Genomic DNA, 18,489 nt, shown 5'->3' on the forward strand with positions numbered 1-18,489 from the left:
GACACAAAGAGCAGCAGGAAACAGGAATGGTGATTTCTGATGAGCAGGAAGGCAGGGGAGAGAAAAAGAACAAACAGGCAGTCCCCCTGCTTTTATGGATCTTAGACAGGAAGGGGGGAGTGAGCTAACTACCATCACCTGGTAGTGTTCAGACCCACCCCTGGGGAGGGATCAAGACCACCTGGGGTCAGGCTCAAGATCACTCCCCCAGGAGAGTTAACCCTGTACAACTTTTGACTAAAACATTTCTGCACATACTTGTTTCCACCTTATATCTCTTAATTTTTCCCTCATGGAATCAACCAGGTTGGAAGAGACCTCCAAGATCATCCAGGCCAACCTAGCACCCAGCCCCAGCCAACCAACCAGACCATGGCACTAAGTGCCTCAGCCAGGCTTTGCTTCAACACCTCCAGGGACAGCAACTCCACCACCTCCCTGGGCAGCCCATTCCAATGCCAATCACTCTCTCTGCCAACAACTTCCTCTAACATCCAGCCTAGACCTCCCCTGGCACAACTTGAGACTGTTTCCCCTTGTCTAGTTGCTGGTTGCCTGGGAGAAGAGACCAACCCCACCTGGCTACAACCTCCCTTTGGTAGTTGTAGACAGCATCATGAGGTCTGCCCTGAGCCTCCTCTGCTGCAGGCTGCACACCCCCAGCTCCCTCAGCCTCCTCTGCTCCAGGCTCCTCATCAGCTTCATTGCCCTTGGCTGGATACATTCCAGTATCTCAGCATCTCTCTTGAATTGAGGAGCCCAGAATTGGACACAGCACTCAGTGCTGAGCACAACAGGGGAGAATAACCTCCCTTGTCCTATTGGCCACCTGGGCAGACTGCTGGCTCAGGAGGCTTCAATGAAATTACCAGCAGCACTTAGGTCTGCTCATAGCCTAATCATTATTATTTTTGTTTTGGTACTGAACTTCTCTTGAAAGGTTTTCATTAGGCCTTTAGTCTTGTAATTTCTCTCCCTTCTGTGCAAACAGAAATACTGAACTCTATGTGTGTGCACCCAGCCTTTCTTAGGTGATTTTTGAAAGAGACTTTATTAACAACAACTTGTTGCATTCACATGCTCTAATCCACACTAATTTTCCTTCAATAGGATGAAGAGAAATGCTAACAGACACAGAAAGTGACCAGGAAACACCCCAGCCCTTGTACTTTCAATTCATGTTCAAAGGCAAACACAATCTGGGACGCTGGAACACATCTTGCAAAGTGGTAATTTGTTCTGAGTGTCCCTGCTTACTCATCTTCCATGGGCTGATGCTGCAGGACCTTGGATCCACCACAAGGGATACACAGAAGAACCTTCTCAGGACTAAATGCCTTTTTAGGAACAAGCACCTTGGTAGTCTTGCTGGTTTCAAGGAAGACCATTATCAAGTAGCACAGAAAAAGTGTTTTTAAAATGAGCTTTACAAGTTCCCAAGCAAAAGACAAATCTACTCATCTTTAAGCTGTTCTGAAGTGCTTTCTGCATGTAACACCAGATTATTTATTCTTATGCATCCCTTAAGGCTCAGGGGAAAAAATCCTTTCTTAAATCCCACTCATACCTTTTTTTTTGGGTTGTTTTTTTTTACCATCTCTGAAAAAAAAATATTTTTTCCTTCTAGCTTTTAGTTGTGCTAAGGAAAATAAAAACACAGAGTTCAGTATTGTTAATACCTATTGCCTTGGAAGTCAGAGGTGTAGAGCACCTTGCAGAAGTGCTTCATTACTTACAGGACAAATACTTGTACACATTTTATTAATTTGCAAGACAAAGCATCCAACTGACTTAATTTTACACTAGTAAGGCAAATCTTACCTACAGGTGAAGACAGCTGGCATCTTAATGGGTTTGATTTAATACATTTATCTACTTAGTTGTTTCAGCATTTGGCAGTCCCATGAAGGGAATAATATAGCAGAAAAGGCTACAATTTAGCAGTAAGATCATTTACTCTTCCACTTCAGCATTTAGCAGTCCCATGAAGTGAATAATACAGCAGAAAAGGCTGAGGACAAGCAGTAAGACCATTTACTCTTCCATTTCAGCATTAGACAGTCCCATGAAGTGAACAATACAGCAGAAAAGGCTGAAGATAAGCAGTAAGACCATTTGCTCTTCCACTTCAGCATTAGGCAGTCCCATGAAGTGAACAATACAGCAGAAAAGGCTGAGGACAAGCAGTAAGACCATTTACTCTTCCACTTCAGCATTAGGCAGTCCCATGAAGTGAACAATACAGCAGAAAAGGCTGAAGATAAGCAGTAAGACCATTTGCTCTTCCACTTCAGTATTAGGCAGTCCCATGAAGTGAACAATACAGCAGAAAAGGCTATAACATCAGCAGTAAGACCATTTGCTCTTCCACTTAACAGATGACAGCAAACCCAATAGTTTTAAAGCTCCTCCTGACAGCATTGCTATTAATAATGAATGTGCTTAAACAATTTGTCTGTCTTGGTTTACTTAGCTGAGCAGGACTCTCATTGCTGTTGTTCTAGATCCCGTGTACGAATGAATTTAAAAGTACACATGGGAATCCTGCACATATCCAATGTTGTGGAGACAACATGAAAAGATTAAGAGTATTGGGGGGGAAAAAAATCTTATTTTAAAACATTTTCTCAGGCTTTGCTCAATTTCAAGGGAAAATGAACAGGAAATCTAAATCTCTCCCTCCTTTTCTATCACTATTCTGTATCTGCATGGTCTCCAAGACAATTGGAGTTTGGTATTTAGGTGAAAATAATTTGTATTAAGAAAATTAGTTTTCATTTGAACAAAACAAAAAAAAAAAATCAAAACTCATTATTTGTTCTGATGATTTGTTTCTCTTACCTTCTGCAGAAAGACCCTGGACATTTACGCCTCTGGCTGCCAGGAAGCTAAGGCAGACATCAACATTCTCAATCTGCAATATGAAGAGAAGCAGCATAAGACTATTTGACAAAATGTAGAAGTGCAAGTGAAAAAGGAAGGGGAAAAAAAAGGAAAGAGCTCAGGAATGAATACTTTACATTCATTGCATACTGCAGCTCTTTACCAAAGTTTAGCAAGAATGATTGCTGCTAATTGGGGGATTGATATAAAGCTTTCATTGTCCACTTTGGTGCTTAAAAACAATTCATAAATGCCTGATCCAGAATGGCATGCTGGCAAATCAGCAACCCACCTACTTAACATAAAACTGGATTTCACATGCTGCAAACAAGCAGCAATGAAAGCATCTACAGAGGATCAGACACTGAGCATATGTCTGGAGATGTGGGTGACTAAGTGAACTAAAAATGTAAGCAAAAGCCTCCAACGAATGTGTTAGCAAAGTTATGTCTTTGGGATTATGCAGAGTTCTGTAAAAATGATCTAACAGCTGCACTTTACTCTCTATTTTTTTCCCCTTCTAAACATATGCTAAACAGTTCTAATTAATTTAATGTCATACTTCTTGTAAGAGTGCTTGCTTAGTGAAGGACACATTGCTGACTTCTGCTGATGCTTTACAAGTAATCTGCACTTACCAAACAGATAAGAGAAGATGACAAAGCCTAAATGTAGATTAATCATAGAATCAACCAGTTTGGAAGAGACCTCCAAGCTCATCCAGTCCAACCTAGCACCCAGACCTAGCCAATCAACCAGACCATGGCACTAAATGCCTCATGCAGGCTTTTCTTGAAGATCTCCAGGGAATAACCTCCCTTGTCCTGCTGGCCACACTCTTCCTGATCCAGGCCAGGATGCCATTGGCTCTCCTGCATGGTGCTGGCTCACGTTCAGCTCCTATCTACCAGCACCCCCAGGGCCCTCTCTGCCTGGCTGCTCTCAGCCACTCTGTCCCCAGTCTGTAGCACTGCTTGGGGTTGTTGTGGCCAAAGTGCAGAACCCTGCACTTGGCTTTGTTCAATCTCATCCCTTATAAAAATAAAAAGCAATATAAGCATAAAATTTCTGCCTCTGAAGCACAGGATTAATTTGACTTCTCTCATGAGTGTTTCAATAGATCAGGGAGCCAGAATGTTCCAAAAAGCTCTCTTGATTCACCATCCTCAGCTGATTCCCTCAGCCCTCTCAAGATCAATGAAGAAAAAACACAGCCATACATATGAAGTCTTTTGACTAACAGATTTGGACAGAAAGAAGTTGCTGTGAAAACAGAAAAAAAAAGCATCCCATATGAAATACCTTCAACAGGCTTGACCCTAAAATACATTTTTCAAGATGATGGATATTTTCAAGGCCATTAGGACCACACAAATAAAATCAAATGTCTAACAATGCATTTAGATACCTATTTTCATTGAAGAACACCAGGAAAAAAACAGAAAGGCATACTCAACAGTGGAAATAATCCTGTGGTAGAACAAGTCCATGCAGTTAATTTGATGTGAGTGTTCACACATATCAACAGCTTTCAAACAGCAAAACTGGAGGATCTTTTTTTTTTCTTTGAATAAAAGCTACTTGATCCCTGGCAGTATCTTGTCTGGCCTAGGAGGGGCTCTTTATTATTGTGATCTGCCTATGACTGTAGTTCTGCTGCTATTCTCAGACATAGAAATACACTTTTTTTGCTGTTGGTATTAGCCAAAAGAAAAAGGAGACACTTTTTGCTACAGATATTAAGTAAAAGCAATGGAAATGCACTTTTTTCTATGGAGAGTAGCTAAAATAAATAGAAATACACTTTTTTTTTGCTATGGATATTAGCCAAAAGAAAAAGGAAGACACATTTTGCAGTAGATGTTAGGTAAAAGAAATGGAAACACACTTTTTTCTATGGGTATTATCTGGAAGAAATAGAAATACACTTTTTTTGCTGTTGATACTAGCTAAAAGAAAAAGGAAGCTACTTTTTGCTATAGATATTAGGTAAAAGAAATGGAAATACACTTTTTTCTATGAATATTATCTAAAGGAAATAGAAATAAACTTTTTTTGCTGTTGATATTAGCTAAAAGAAAAAAGGAAGACACATTTTGCTATAGATATTAGCTGAAAGAAAGGGAAATGCACTTTTTCCCCTGTGGATATTATCTAGAAGAAATAAAAATATACTTTTTTGCCATTGATATTAGCTAAAAGACAAAGGAAGACACTTTTTGCTATAGATATTAGGTAAAAGAAATGGAAATACACTTTTTTCTATGGATATTAGTTAAAAGAAATACATATACACTGTTTTTGCTATTGATATTAGCTAAAAGAAAAAGGAAGACACATTTTGATATATATATTAACTGAAAGAAATGGAAATACACTTTTTTTTCCTATGGATATAATCTAGAAGAAATAAAAATACACTTTTTTTGCTGTTGATATTAGCTAAAAGAAAAAGGAAGACACCTTTTGTTATAGATATTAGCTGAAAGAAATGCAAATACACTTTTTTCTATGTATGTTATCTAAAAGAAATAGAGATACACTTTTTTGCTATTGATATTAGCTAAAAGAAAAAAATACACTTTTTGTAATAGATATTAGCTGAAAGAAATGGAAATACACTTTTTTTTCTATGGATATTATCTGGAAGAAATAGAAATACACTTTTTTTCCTGTTGATATTAGCTAAAAGAAAAAGGAAGATACTTTTTTGCTATAGATATTAGGTAAAAGAAATGGAAATACACTTTTTTTTCTATGGATATTATCTAGAAGAAATACACTTTTTTTGCTATTGATATTAGTTAAAAGAAAAAGGAAGACACTTTTTTGCTATAGATATTAGCTGAAAGAAATGTAAATACAATTTTTTCTATGGATATTATCTGGAAGAAATAGAAATACACTTTTTTTGCTGTTGATATTAGCTAAAAGAAAAAGGAAGACACTTTTTGCCATAGATATTAGGTAAAAGAAATGGAAATACACTTTTTTCCCTATGGGTATTATCTAGAAGAAATAGAAATACACTTTTTTTGCTATTGATATTAGCTAAAAGAAAAAGGAAGACACTTTTTGCTATAGATATTAGGTAAAAGAAATGGAAATACACTTTTTTTCTAAGGATATTATTTAGAAGAAATAAAAATACACTTTTTTTTGGCTGTTGATACTAGCTAAAAGAAAAAGGAAGATGCTTTTTGGTATAGATATGAGGTAAAATAAATAGAAATACACTTTTTTGCTATTGATACTAGCTAAAAGAAAAAGGAAGACACTGTTTGCTATAGATAATAGGTAAAAGAAATGGAAATACACTTTTTTTGCTATTGATACGAGCTAAAAGAAAAAGGAAGACACTTTTTGCTATGGATATTAGCTAAAAGAAATAGAAATACATTTTTTTTGCTATGGATATTAGCTAAAAGAAAAATAAATACACTTCTTGCTACTGATCCTACAAATACATATTAAGAGCTCCACAGACTCTTTTGATTCACAGGTAGTACTCAAACTTAGAAGCACCTGCAAAATGTTCAGAGATGCACTTTTTAAGCACAATAAATTCCAAATAATCAGGGAAAATAACTTCTTAAAGTCTTTTTCAAGCACTCATTCTCAAGGACATGTCACCATTTAAAGGGAATGATAAAGAATCTATCCTCTGAGTCAAGTAAAATCCAAGCACAGACTCTGCAGTTTACATGAACTAGAGTTACTCCAAAATTGGGGTTTACCATAAAGCTTTCATAACTCAGTTTGGTCCCCAACTTGCACAGCAGTGAATTTGCAACAACCACCCTGAAATTAACCAAGTAACTCTAACTTTTTGGCCCAGCACAGTAACTGTAGAAGTCAGTTTCTTAAATGCAGCTTCACAACACGAAAAACAGCCCAATTAACTAGGTAATTTTGTACAGTATAGAGACATGACCCACAAAAGTCAGCTGCAAGTTGGCTGCACCTAAAATAGGAAGTTCTGTTGCTTCCTCACCTCCTTTTCCACTCAGGATGCAGGGCCCTGGCGCTGCCACCTCTGCTGAGCTTCAGCACTTCTCTGAGCACATCAGGAATGGGCTGCATGCAGAAAGCTCACTCAGCAAAAGAGGTGAATGTATTTTAGTCACTCACATGAGCACAGGAGTCAGCAGAGGGTAGGGTGTGTCCAAGCATGAGTAAGGCATAGTTTGGGAGAAGCAAGAGGAGGTGGAAAGGAGGGACAGGTGCTCCTGATGGCCATGGCATGGTCGTGGGCTGACTCAGCCCTGACCTCCAATGACACTGCTGCATCACTCATGAAAATAATGCACACCAGGAGAAGATTTGCACTGAGCCTTTAAACAATGTCAACTAGGTAAGAAAACAACCTGAATGGAAATCTCCCTGACTGGAAGAATTGAGAAGAAACCAGGGCGGTGGTGGAGTCACCCACCCTGGATGCGTTTAAAGGCTGTCTGCATGGGGTGCTTAGGGCTATGGTTTAAGGTGAACCTTGTAGAGTAGGGCTGGACTTGGTGATCCTGAGGGGCTTTGCCAACCTGGATGTTTCTGTGAAACAAAGGCTTGTTTAAATATTAGCTATACAATGGAGTATCTCCTTCAACTTTCAAATCAGCCATGTCAAAAGGGGGAAATCTTTCTCTACAACTGAATACTGGAAGCCAAAGAAAACCACAAGGAAAACAAGAAACAACTCAGGCTTATGTCAGTAGCATCCAAAATAACTGGACCAGTATTTGCTAGCAGGCCTTCTAGAGTAACCAAGTCGTTTTTCATAATGGGCATCTGTCTTCCTCAGTAATTCAGAAGACCACAGCTATAAACAAAACCTAATGCATCAGAGAACGTTTCAGCCATAATATGCCATGCAAACACGTCAATACCTATCTGCAATGCTCAATGTTTAGCAAACAGTAAGCTTGATGCACATTAAGGATGAAAACCACCCTGTAGAAACGACACCTGGGTGTTTTACGTGTCTGCTTTCACAGCATGGATCTTTGAATCACATCTCTTTAAGAGGGGAACAGTTGTCACCATGAATAGCAATGACTCAATATACTACAGAACTACAAAGTACTTTCTGTTTTCCTTCACAGCTCACCAAGAGAACTGTAACAGAAGCCCTAGGCCCAAAGACATCCTTCTTGGTGGTGGTGCAGGAAGCAAAAGCAGTGGCCAACTTTCAGACAATAGACTTTGTTAGCACTGTTAGCCTTATAATAAAGTCTTGTGTTGAGTTGGGAATTGAGCGAGTTTGGTGTGGCAAGCCACAGCCACATGATGCACTCAAAATGTCAGAAGCTGACTCTTAGAGTCACTTTTCTCATCATAACTGCAGCTGCTCTACAACTCTCAGGAACTGTCAGGAAACTCGACAAGACATGCATTAACATAGTCTTAGGTTGTTTTCACTTTCCTTCCTCTCCAGTCTAGAAATCATTAGCCTTAAAGCAGTCTCATTTTGAAGCTGTCAGTGAATCTCCAAACATTGCTCTAATGACCTACTTCTTGGCTTGACAAACGACAGCTATTCTTTGAACTCAATCTCTAAGAGCCCCAAAGACTGTTTATTCAAACTTACTTACAGATGAGAGCAATTTTACAGTTACAAAAGTTCTAAAGAGACTTCAGGCAGCTTCTGCTCCTCAATATTGTTTCAGCCAAGAAGTCCATGGTTATCTAAACAGTTAGCAGTGGGGTTATTAGTATGTATATTAGGGTAAACTCTTCCCAGAGATAACACTGCACATCACAGAATCACAGCATGTTAGAGGTTGGAAGGGACTTTCAGAGATCATCATCAAATCCAACATCCCTGCCAAAGCAGGATCCCCTAGGGCAGTCTGCACAGGAATGCACCCAGGCAGGTTTTGAAAGTCTCCAGAGAAGGAGACTCCACAACCTCTCTGGGCAGCCTGTTTCAGTGCTCTGCCATCCTCACTGTAAAGAAGTGTCTCCTCAAGTTGAGCTGAAACCTGCTCTGTTCCAGTTTGCCCCTGCTGCTCCTTGTCTCACTGCTGCACACCACCAAAAAGAGCTCCCCTCCACTTGACACCCACCCCTCAAATATTTATAGACACCTCAGCCTTCTCTTCTCCAGACTAAACAGCCCCAGGGCTCTCCACAGGGGAGATGTACAAGTCCCTCGATCATCCTCGTGGCTCTCCACCGGACTCTCTCCAGCAGGTTTGTCTCTCCTGAACTGGGGAGCCCAAAACGTGACACAACATTCCAGGTGTGGTGTCAGCAGGGCAGAGTAGAGGGAGAGAAGAACCTCCCCAGCCCTGCTGGACACATTTTTCTTGATGCACTCCAGGACACCATTGGCTCTCTTGGCCACAAGGGCACATTGCTGGCTCATGCAGAACTTGCTGCTCACCAGCACTCCAAGGTCTTTCTCTGCAGAGCTGCTTCCAGCAGGGCAGCCCCAACCTGTACTGGCGCCTGTTGCTATTCCTCCTCTGCTGCATTTGTCCTTACTGAACTTCCTGTGGTTAGCCTTTGCCCAGCTCTCAGCCTGCCCAGACTTTGTTGGATGGCAGCACAGCCTGAAGGATGTCAGCCACCCCCCACCCAGTTTTGTGTCATCAGGGAACTTGCTGAGGGTGCACCCAATGCCCTCACCTAGAACATTGATAAAGACACTGAACAAAACTGGACCCAGTACTGATCCCTGGGGAACGCCACTGGGCACAAGCCTCCAACTTGACCCTGTGCTGCTGATGACAACCCTTTGAACTCTGTTGTAGAACTCTACTTGCATATATATCAAGGGCCGAAGCTTTTGCAGTGTAACACTTAACATAAATGCCAGGCAATTTTTTCATCTTGGAGATGCCCATACATTTGTAGTGGATTTTGCTTGCAAAAAGCACCAGTTTGTAACAGAGCTGCTGATCCTCCTTAGTGCAAATAGTGCTTTCAGAAGTGCAAAGTGCTGTAGTGGAAGGTGGCTGATTATGGTACAGAACTCAGAATACACAGACTGACCTACAAATCTCATCTATGGAGACACAGAAAGTGACTCCAGCTTGTAAATTTGCTTCTCCAGGGAGATGCTGCAAAGAGGAGGCTGCTGCTGAACAGCTCTCCATCACTGAGAGTCCACAGACTGTTTGTTCCAAGGCACCATGTATCTTAAAGATTCCCAAGAGTGGAAGAAGTGGAGCACATTAAACAGCAGATCTGACAGACTGAAATCTTAAAATCTATAAATGGGATAAATAATTAACTAATTAATTAAAAACAAAAATTACTAACCTTTCATTATCAGGAAGTTATTTGTCCTTTTAGTTATCCAATTAAAGATAGTGAAAGTCAATCGATACGAGATGGAGATTGCTTTTCAGAGGTAAAAATACCTCTTTCTGGCAACATAATCACTTCCTTATCAAACCTCAAGGATAATCTGTCCAATTATCAAACATAGCTCCAGCATTGAGGCTGAAAATAAACTCAGCAAAGAGGATAATGATGTAGGAATTACAATATGTGGGCATCATTAGGCAGATTACATCATTTGATGCTTTTTAGATTAAGCCTGCTGAGTTATGCTTACAACACATTAAGCCTCTTTCATGAATAAGATCCTTTTAATACTGTTCATACACACAGCATTATGACACAAGCATCTGGAATACTCATGCTGTAAACACCAGAATCATAGAACCATAGAATCAAGCAGGTTGAAAGAGACCTCCAAGATCATCCAGTCCAACCTAGCACCCAGCCCTGGCCAATCAACCAGACCATGGCACTAAGTGCCTCATCCAGGCTTTGCTTCAACACCTCCAGGGATGGTGCCTCCACCACCTCCCTGGGCAGCCCATTCCAATGCTAATCACTCTCTCTGACAACAACTTCCTCCTAACATCCAGCCTAGATCTCCCCTGGCACAACTTGAGACTGTGTCCCCTTGTTCTACTGCTGGTTGCCTGGGAGAAGAGACCAATCCCCACCTGGCTACAACCTCCCTTTGGTACTTGTAGACAGCAATGAGCTCTGCCCTGAGCCTCCTCCTCTTCTGCAGGCTAAATACCCTCAGCCTCTCCTCACAGGGCTGTGCTCCAGGCCCCTCACCAGCTTCATCACCCTTCTCTGGACACCTTCCAGCACCTCAACATCTCTCTTGAATTGAGTAGCCCAGAACTGGACACAGCACTCAAGGTGTGGCCTGAGCAGTGCTGAGCACAAGGGCAGAATAACCTCCCTTGTTCTGCTGCCCACACTGCTCCTGAGCCAGCCCAGGATGCCATTGGCTCTCCTGCCCACCTGGGCACACTGCTGGCTCAGCTAATATCTACCATCACCCCCAGGTCCCTCTCTGCCTGGCTGCTCTCAGCCACTCTATCCCCAGCCTGTAGTGCTGCTTGGGGTTGTTGTGGCCAAAGTCTAGAACCCTGCACTTGGCCCTGTTTAATCTCATCCCATTGGCCTCTGCCCACCCATCCAGCCTGTCAAGGTCCCTCTGCAGGGCTCTTCTACCCTCCAATAGATCCACACCTGCTCCTAGCTTGGTGTCATCTGCAAACTTATTGATGCTGGACTCAATCCTCTAGTCCACATCATCAATGAAGATATTGAACAGGATCCTTTTGATATTGTTCATACACACAGCATTATGACACAGGCATCTGGAATACTCACACTGTAAATACTAGAGAGCCCCAACATATTTCTACACCCACATTTCAGGGGTTTATAGTCCAACTGATGTTGTACAAATAAGCAGAAATATCACAGCTCTGATTCTATCAATTCACAACGTGGCATAGAAAGAAGCTACATTGCAAGCAGACAAAAACATATGACAGTGCATAGCTGTGGGCAATATGCCTTTGACTGGAAGCTTCTGGAAATGTACTGACAGAAATAAATCATTAAACCAGACTGAAAACTTTCATGTACAAGCAGTAGTACTTAAGAGTCAGCAGTTAGCAGACATCCCAGAAGAATGTCATTTGTGGGATGGTACTCCCCAGTGATTCAACATATAGAATATGGCCACATACTATAATTATTTCTGCTATTAGCAAGATTAGCTTTCATCTCTTTTGTCTGGCAGGCAAAATTTTCCTCACTTCCAAACATAAATTGAACTGTGGGATGCTCAGAAGAGAAGGAAGGATGCCTCAGACATGATGGCTCTCTGAGTTCCTAAGAAGCTCTGGGAAGTTATCTTGGTTTGACAATATAGTTTACAAGGATGTACAGAACACAGATTGTGTGGAGTCTGGAACCTGGGGGAAAAGAATCCCATGGATCAGGATAGGCTGGGCACTGACCTGTTGGAAGGCAGTGTGGAGGAAAAGGACCTGGTGGTCCTGATGGATGGGAGGTTGACCATGAGCTAGCAATGTCTGGTGGTCAAGAAGGCCAGTGGCATCCTGGGGTAGATTAGAAGGGCTGTGGTTAGTAGGTCAAGAGAGGTTCTGCTCCCCCTCTACTCTGCCTTGCTGAGGGCACATCTGGAATATTGTGTCCAGTTCTGGGTCCCCCAGTTCAAGAAGGACCTCAGGGAACTGCTTGAATGAATCCAATGCAGAGCCACAAAAATGCTGAAGGCAGTTGACCATCTCTGTTATAAAGACAGCCTGCAGGAGCTGGTCCCCTATTCCTGCAAGCTGGGGCTGTGCTGCTTGGAGAAGAGGCACCTGAGGGGTGGCCTCATTCATGTTGATAAAGATGTAAAGGTGAGTGTCCAGGAGATGGAGCCAGGCTTTACTCAGTGGTGCCCAATGACAGGACAAAGGACAACAGGTGGAAGTTGAGGCATAGGAAGTTCTGTGGAATCATGAGGAACATTTTTTCCCCTGCGAGGGTGACAGAACACTGGAACAGGCTGCCCAGGGCCATTGTGGAGTCTCCTTCTCTGGAGACATTCAAGACCTGCCTGGATTCATTCCCATGTTATTTGCTCTAGGTGATCCTGCTCTGGCAGGGGGGTTGGACTGGATGAACTTCTGAGGTCCTTTCCAGCCCCTGCCATTCTGTGATGCAGAATCACACACAAATTGCTTCTTGTTTTCCTACCTAGAGAATAGGACACCTTGATAAATATGACACCTTTTGATTACAAGCATATACATGTGTGTGAGAGTATAGATGTACATATATATGTTGCTAAAGTACTCTTGATCTTTTGGCAGCAAAGGTAGAATAGTCATTTCTGTTAGCACTTCATTTCGTACTGTCTTCCACAGCTCTGTGTGTGTGTTTTGACATCCTGACTCATGACCTAAAGCCCAAGTAAAACTTAGAAAAGGAGCTGCTCTGTAGAAGTTTCCTGATGCTGCTGATGGGCGATAGGGACATTCACAGAAAGAGTCTGCAACAGAAACCAAACAACTCACACACACTCACCTTCCAGAGCACAGAAACTCCACACTAACCTCTTCTGTGTCTGCTGCTTTTCATTTTTCAACAGCAGTATTAAATAGCAGTCCTTTGAGATGAGCATTATGGATCTGAGTTATTCTGTATCACAGTAACTGCATTTTGAATGCGCTTCACCAGCAGATTTTCTTCCTAAATTTCCCCAGAGCATTAACCTGAATTGAGTGACCTGCACTTGACTCTTTCTTTCCCATGGATATTCCTCACTTGAAAAAAAAACAACCCAAAACCAAAGTTGTGCAGGTCAATCGATTTACATGAATGCAGAAAAGAATTCATTGTTCTTGGCTCATTCAAGTCCTGTGGAAGTAGTAGAATCAAAATCAAACACACATACAGTTGAGGCCTTACAGGTAGCACATGGGACTCTAAATAGTCACTGTACACTTCAGCATAAAATCAGGAAAAGGAAAACTGGGACAGCAGATGCTGTTCATCAGTGTGACTTTCACATGAGCCAAGCATGGAAGAAGACACTAGCTCTTGAGATCTGGCTGCATACTTAGGAGTAGGTCAGGTGCCAGATTGCAGGCTCTGAAAAGCATGGAGATGAAGGCAAGCAACAGAGATTCAAGCATTCTTGTGTGATCTGCTCTAGTAAGGGTGTTGGTCTGGATGATCTTTTGAGGTCTTTTCCAACTCCTAACATTCTGTGAGACTGTGATTCTGTGACCTTCATGTATAAATAAAAGCATGTTTGGTGCACATGTTGGAGGCAGTGACAGAATGAATCAGTCTAAGGCAGGTTTAGTTATACAGAATGCTCTGGAAGAAACTGGAAAACATTTCAAGGTGGGTACAGCCTAAGCTCTGGTCTTCTCTCACCGAATACAGAACAAGCAAGGGAATTTGTCCTGTAGAATCAACCAGCTTGGAAGAGACCTCCAAGCTCATCTGGTCCAACCTAGCACCCAGCCCTGTCCAGTCAACTAAGTTCCCCACCCAGTCTTTTCCTGAACACTAGTTGTAGACTACCTGAGGGGTGGTTGTGGCCAGGAGGAGGTTGCTATCTTCTCTCAGGGGGCCAGCACCAGAACAAGAGGGCACAGCCTCAGGCTGTGCTGGGGGAAATTTAGGCTGGAGGTGAGGAGAAAGTTCTTCCCTGAGAGAGTCATTGGACACTGGAATGGGCTGCCCGGGGAGGTGGTGGAGTCGCCGTCCCTGGAGCTGTTCAAGGCAGGATTGGACGTGGCACTTGGTGCCATGGTCTGGCCTTGAGCTCTGTGGTAAAGGGTTGGACATGATGATCTGTGAGGTCTCTTCCAACATTGGTGATACTGTGATACTTCCAGGGACAGCAACTCCACCACCTCCTTGGGCAGCCCATTCCAATGCCAATCACTCTCTCTGTGAGGACACCTATTTAAACCTCACACACACGATGTAGGAGACCTGGGGTTTGGCCAGCTGTATGATCTGGCATGATCTGCTGCAAGCAAAGCTGTTCTCAGAAGCTGAGGACAGGTTAATTTCACTTTCTCTTCTTAACTGACTCATGCATTGCACACACTGTGACTTGTTGACAGCTCAGCTGTGGTGTGGGAAACTCTCTGTTTTTAAGCTTGCCTTGTAGCTCTGTTCCTTCTGGGTTTTCTTCCCAGCTGGTTTTGCTAGCTTGTGTTCCTGTTCTGCCACTCCTTACAGCAAAGAACTAGAAAGCTTCAAGACAGAGACACAAAAATGCTTGCAGTTCAGTACTGCCATATGCTTTTATCCTCTGTTTTATCACTGAGAGTATCGTCCTGGATTAGCACAGCCTGCTCTAGCAAGACTCTCACAACCATGAGCTGCATCAAAAAGAGAGGTACAAAACTGAAGGCCCTGCGGGTTGAGATAAGGAAGGTTTAAGGAAATGCTATAAGGTGCAGTGCTGTGTGAACCTGCAAACAAACCGAGCCAGCAAAAGACAACCAGCAGCCCAGCCAGCAGCTGTCACAGCAGAAGAGACCCACAGCCCACACTGCGAACTGGAAGAACAACAAACTAGCACAATTAAGAGGGCTGTGGTTAGTAGGTTGAGGGAGAATCTCCTTCCCCTCTATTCTGCCCTGGTGAGGCCTCATCTGGAGCATTGTGTCCAGTTCTGGGCCCCCCAGCCCAAGAAGGACAGGGAGCTGCTGGAGAGAGTCCAGCACAGAGCCACCACAACGATTAAGGAAGTTGAGCATCTTCCTTATGAGGAGAGGCTGAGGGAGCTGGGGCTTGTTAGCTTGGAGAGGAGAAGACTACGGGGTGACCTCATTCATCTTTATAAAGATGTAAGGGGTGGCTGTCAGGAGGCTGGAGCCAGGCTCTGCTGGGTGATGCCCAGCAACAGGACAAGAGGCAAAGGCTGGAAGCTGAGGCATAGGAGGTTCCACGTGAACCTGAGGAGGGTTTTTTTCCCTGTGAGGGTGACAGAGCACTGGAACAGGCTGCCCAGGGAGGTTGTGGAGTCTCCCTCTCTGGAGATACTCAAGAACCATCTGGATGCATTCCAGTGTGATCTGCTCAGGGTGATCCTGCTCTTGCAGGGGGCTGGCTCAGATGAGCTTTCGCTGTCCCTTCCAGCCTCTGATATCCTATGATTCTATGAAGAGCAGAGCCAGTAAAAATCACACTATATGTTCTGAGAATGGATTTCTGATGAGCCCTAACACGACAGCTGACTGAAACATTTTCTTTTTGTAACTACAGTGGAAGCCAGCATGAAGTTTCCATGGGTGGTGTAAACTTGAGAAACCTCCCAGACAAAGCAGGTGCTCGCAGCCCAGCTGGGAGATATTAAGTGTGTTCTGCTGACTCTGTTGCACGTTGCCTGTTACCTTGCCCAGGCACATTCCATGGAAATGATTATGCATTTCAGGGTGCTAAGCTAATACACTGAACATGTACACACATTTGGGTTGTTTGTGCTGCTTTTTTTTTTAAACAAACTACTCATTACTCTAAAGAGCACTTCACAGTATCACAGTATCACCAAGGTTGGAAGAGACCTCACAGATCATCAAGTCCAACCCTTTACCACAGAGCTCAAGGCCAGACCATGGCACCAAGTGCCACGTCCAGTCCTGCCTTGAACAGCTCCAGGGACGGCGACTCCACCACCTCCCCGGGCAGCCCATTCCAGTGTCCAATGACTCTCTCAGTGAAGAACTTTCTCCTCACCTCCAGCCTAAATCTCCCCTGGCACAGCCTGAGACTGTGTCCTCTTGTTCTGGTGCTGGCCACCTGAGAGAAGAGAGCAACCTCCTCCTGGCCACAACCTCCCCTCAGGTAGTTGCAGACAGCAATAAGGTCTGCCCTGAGCCTCCTCTTCTCCAGGCTAACCAATCCCAGCTCCCTCAGCCTCTCCTCGTAGGGCTGTGCTCAAGGCCTCTCCCCAGCCTCGTTGCCCTTCCCTGGACATGCTCAAGCATCTCAATGTCCCTCCTAAACTGGGGGGCCCAGAACTGAACACAGTGCTCAAGGTGAGGTCTAACCAGTGCAGAGTACAGGGGCAGAATGACCTCCCTGCTCCTGCTGGCCACACCATTCCTGATGCAGGCCAGGATGCCACTGGCTCTCTTGGCCGCCTGGGCACACTGCTGGCTCATGTTCAGGCAGGTACCAATCAGCACCCCCAGATCCCTCTCTGTCTGGCTGCTCTCCACTCTTACTACAAAAACCTGTCAGTGAACCATCAGTGTAATATCAGTCTAAAAACCTATTGCAAACTTACTCTGGATTTTGCAATAAGAGAGCAGGCATACAAATTAAAAACTGATTTACTGGAGGCATCTGGGGAGAATCTTACCTTAGAGAATTACAACTACTGGTATGTAGAAAGCCTCCAAGGCAAAAGCTTTTAGGAAATGATGCTGGAGTTATTTAATTACCAGTTGTTTGGGGGTTTGGGTTAGTTGTTTTGAGGAAAAGATGATGGTATTACGTAAAAATTGAATACCTTCCATTTCCTTTTCCAACAGCTACTGAGAAACACGCACATCACATTCTTCCAATATGCACTCCAAACACAAAATATGATCAGCAAACCCAGAAATGTGAAAACAAGTTAACTTCTCAACTACTTGGAGCATTGGACAGTCACTGCTGAGGAGGCAAGTATATGAAATCATGTAAGCAACCAGGTTGGAAGAGACCTCCAAGATCATCTAGTCCAACCTAGCACCCAGCCCTGTCCAATCAACCAGACCATGGCACTAAGTGCCTCAGCCAGGCTTTGCTTCAACACCTCCAGGGACAGCGACTCCACCACCTCCCTGGGCAGCCCATTCCAATGCCAATCACTCTCTCTGCCAACAACTTTCTCCTAACATCCAGCCTATACCTCCCCTGGCACAACTTGAGACTGTGTCCCCTTGTTCTACTGCTGGTTGCCTGGGAGAAGAGCCCAACCCCACCTGGCTACAACCTCCCTTCAGGTTAAGGAGCAAGTTACTCTAAATACAAAGAGCAATCCTAGTTCTAATTTCTAGATGGCTAAACAGATAATTATACACATCTGCTGGTCATTTTCATATGAAACCCAAAACCCTCTACCCACAAACACCTCCATAAAAAGATGCAAGAGGATAATGCATCATTTTACTTTCCTCATCTATAGAATGATGTGGTCTTATTTTCCTTGTCTTCCTTCCCTACCCACTCTTCCCTCTCTGTCTTGCCTACATTTCCTCTACCAGTTTCTGTACATTTGTCCCAGTTTGAGCCAAGAGCTCACCCAGTTCTGGAGAACAGAACTGACTCTTACCCCTTTTCAAGGGTGAGAATGAGGATACTGCACACTGATTAGAAGTTTTAAAGAGGAATTCTATTTACAAGACCATAGGAACAAAAGGCAATCATGTAGAAGAAGTATAAAAATCCCCTGGCCCCAAACAGAGCTTCTAGAATCCTCCACCCCTTCCACCCTCAGTCAGCCTAAAGGTAGGATGAAACTGACCCCCCCAGCTGGGCCTACAAAACCTTGGTGGCTCAGTTCCCTGCCTGCAAACTCCCCTGTGAACCATGAGATAAGAGTGTGCAGGGCAGGGAAGAGGAGAGGGGAATCAAGAAGGGCAGGGAAGAGGAGAGGGGAATCAAGAAGGGCAGGGAAGAGGAGAGGGGAATCAAGAAGGGCAGGGAAGAGGAGAGGGGAATCAAGAAGGGCAGGGAAGAGGAGAGGGGAATCAAGAAGGGCAGGGAAGAGGAGAGGGGAATCAAGAAGGGCAGGGAAGAGGAGAGGGG

At 43.6% G+C, this 18,489-nt stretch overlaps 1 protein-coding gene across 9 annotated transcripts in view; it reads right to left on the reverse strand.

The window, feature by feature from the left end:
- The window catches only part of NAV3 (neuron navigator 3), a 505,349-nt gene that overhangs the window by 165,052 nt on the left and 321,808 nt on the right, over positions 1–18,489 (reverse strand). For all 9 annotated transcript variants that reach the window (XM_064141974.1, XM_064141975.1, XM_064141978.1 and 6 more), the window contains exon 5: positions 2,842–2,914. In XM_064141974.1, coding sequence (XP_063998044.1) covers positions 2,842–2,914 — 73 coding nt within the window. The remainder of the gene's footprint in view (positions 1–2,841; positions 2,915–18,489) is intronic.

This window comes from Pogoniulus pusillus, chromosome 4 (assembly GCF_015220805.1).
Source record: "Pogoniulus pusillus isolate bPogPus1 chromosome 4, bPogPus1.pri, whole genome shotgun sequence".
Classification (NCBI taxonomy): domain Eukaryota; kingdom Metazoa; phylum Chordata; class Aves; order Piciformes; family Lybiidae; genus Pogoniulus; species Pogoniulus pusillus.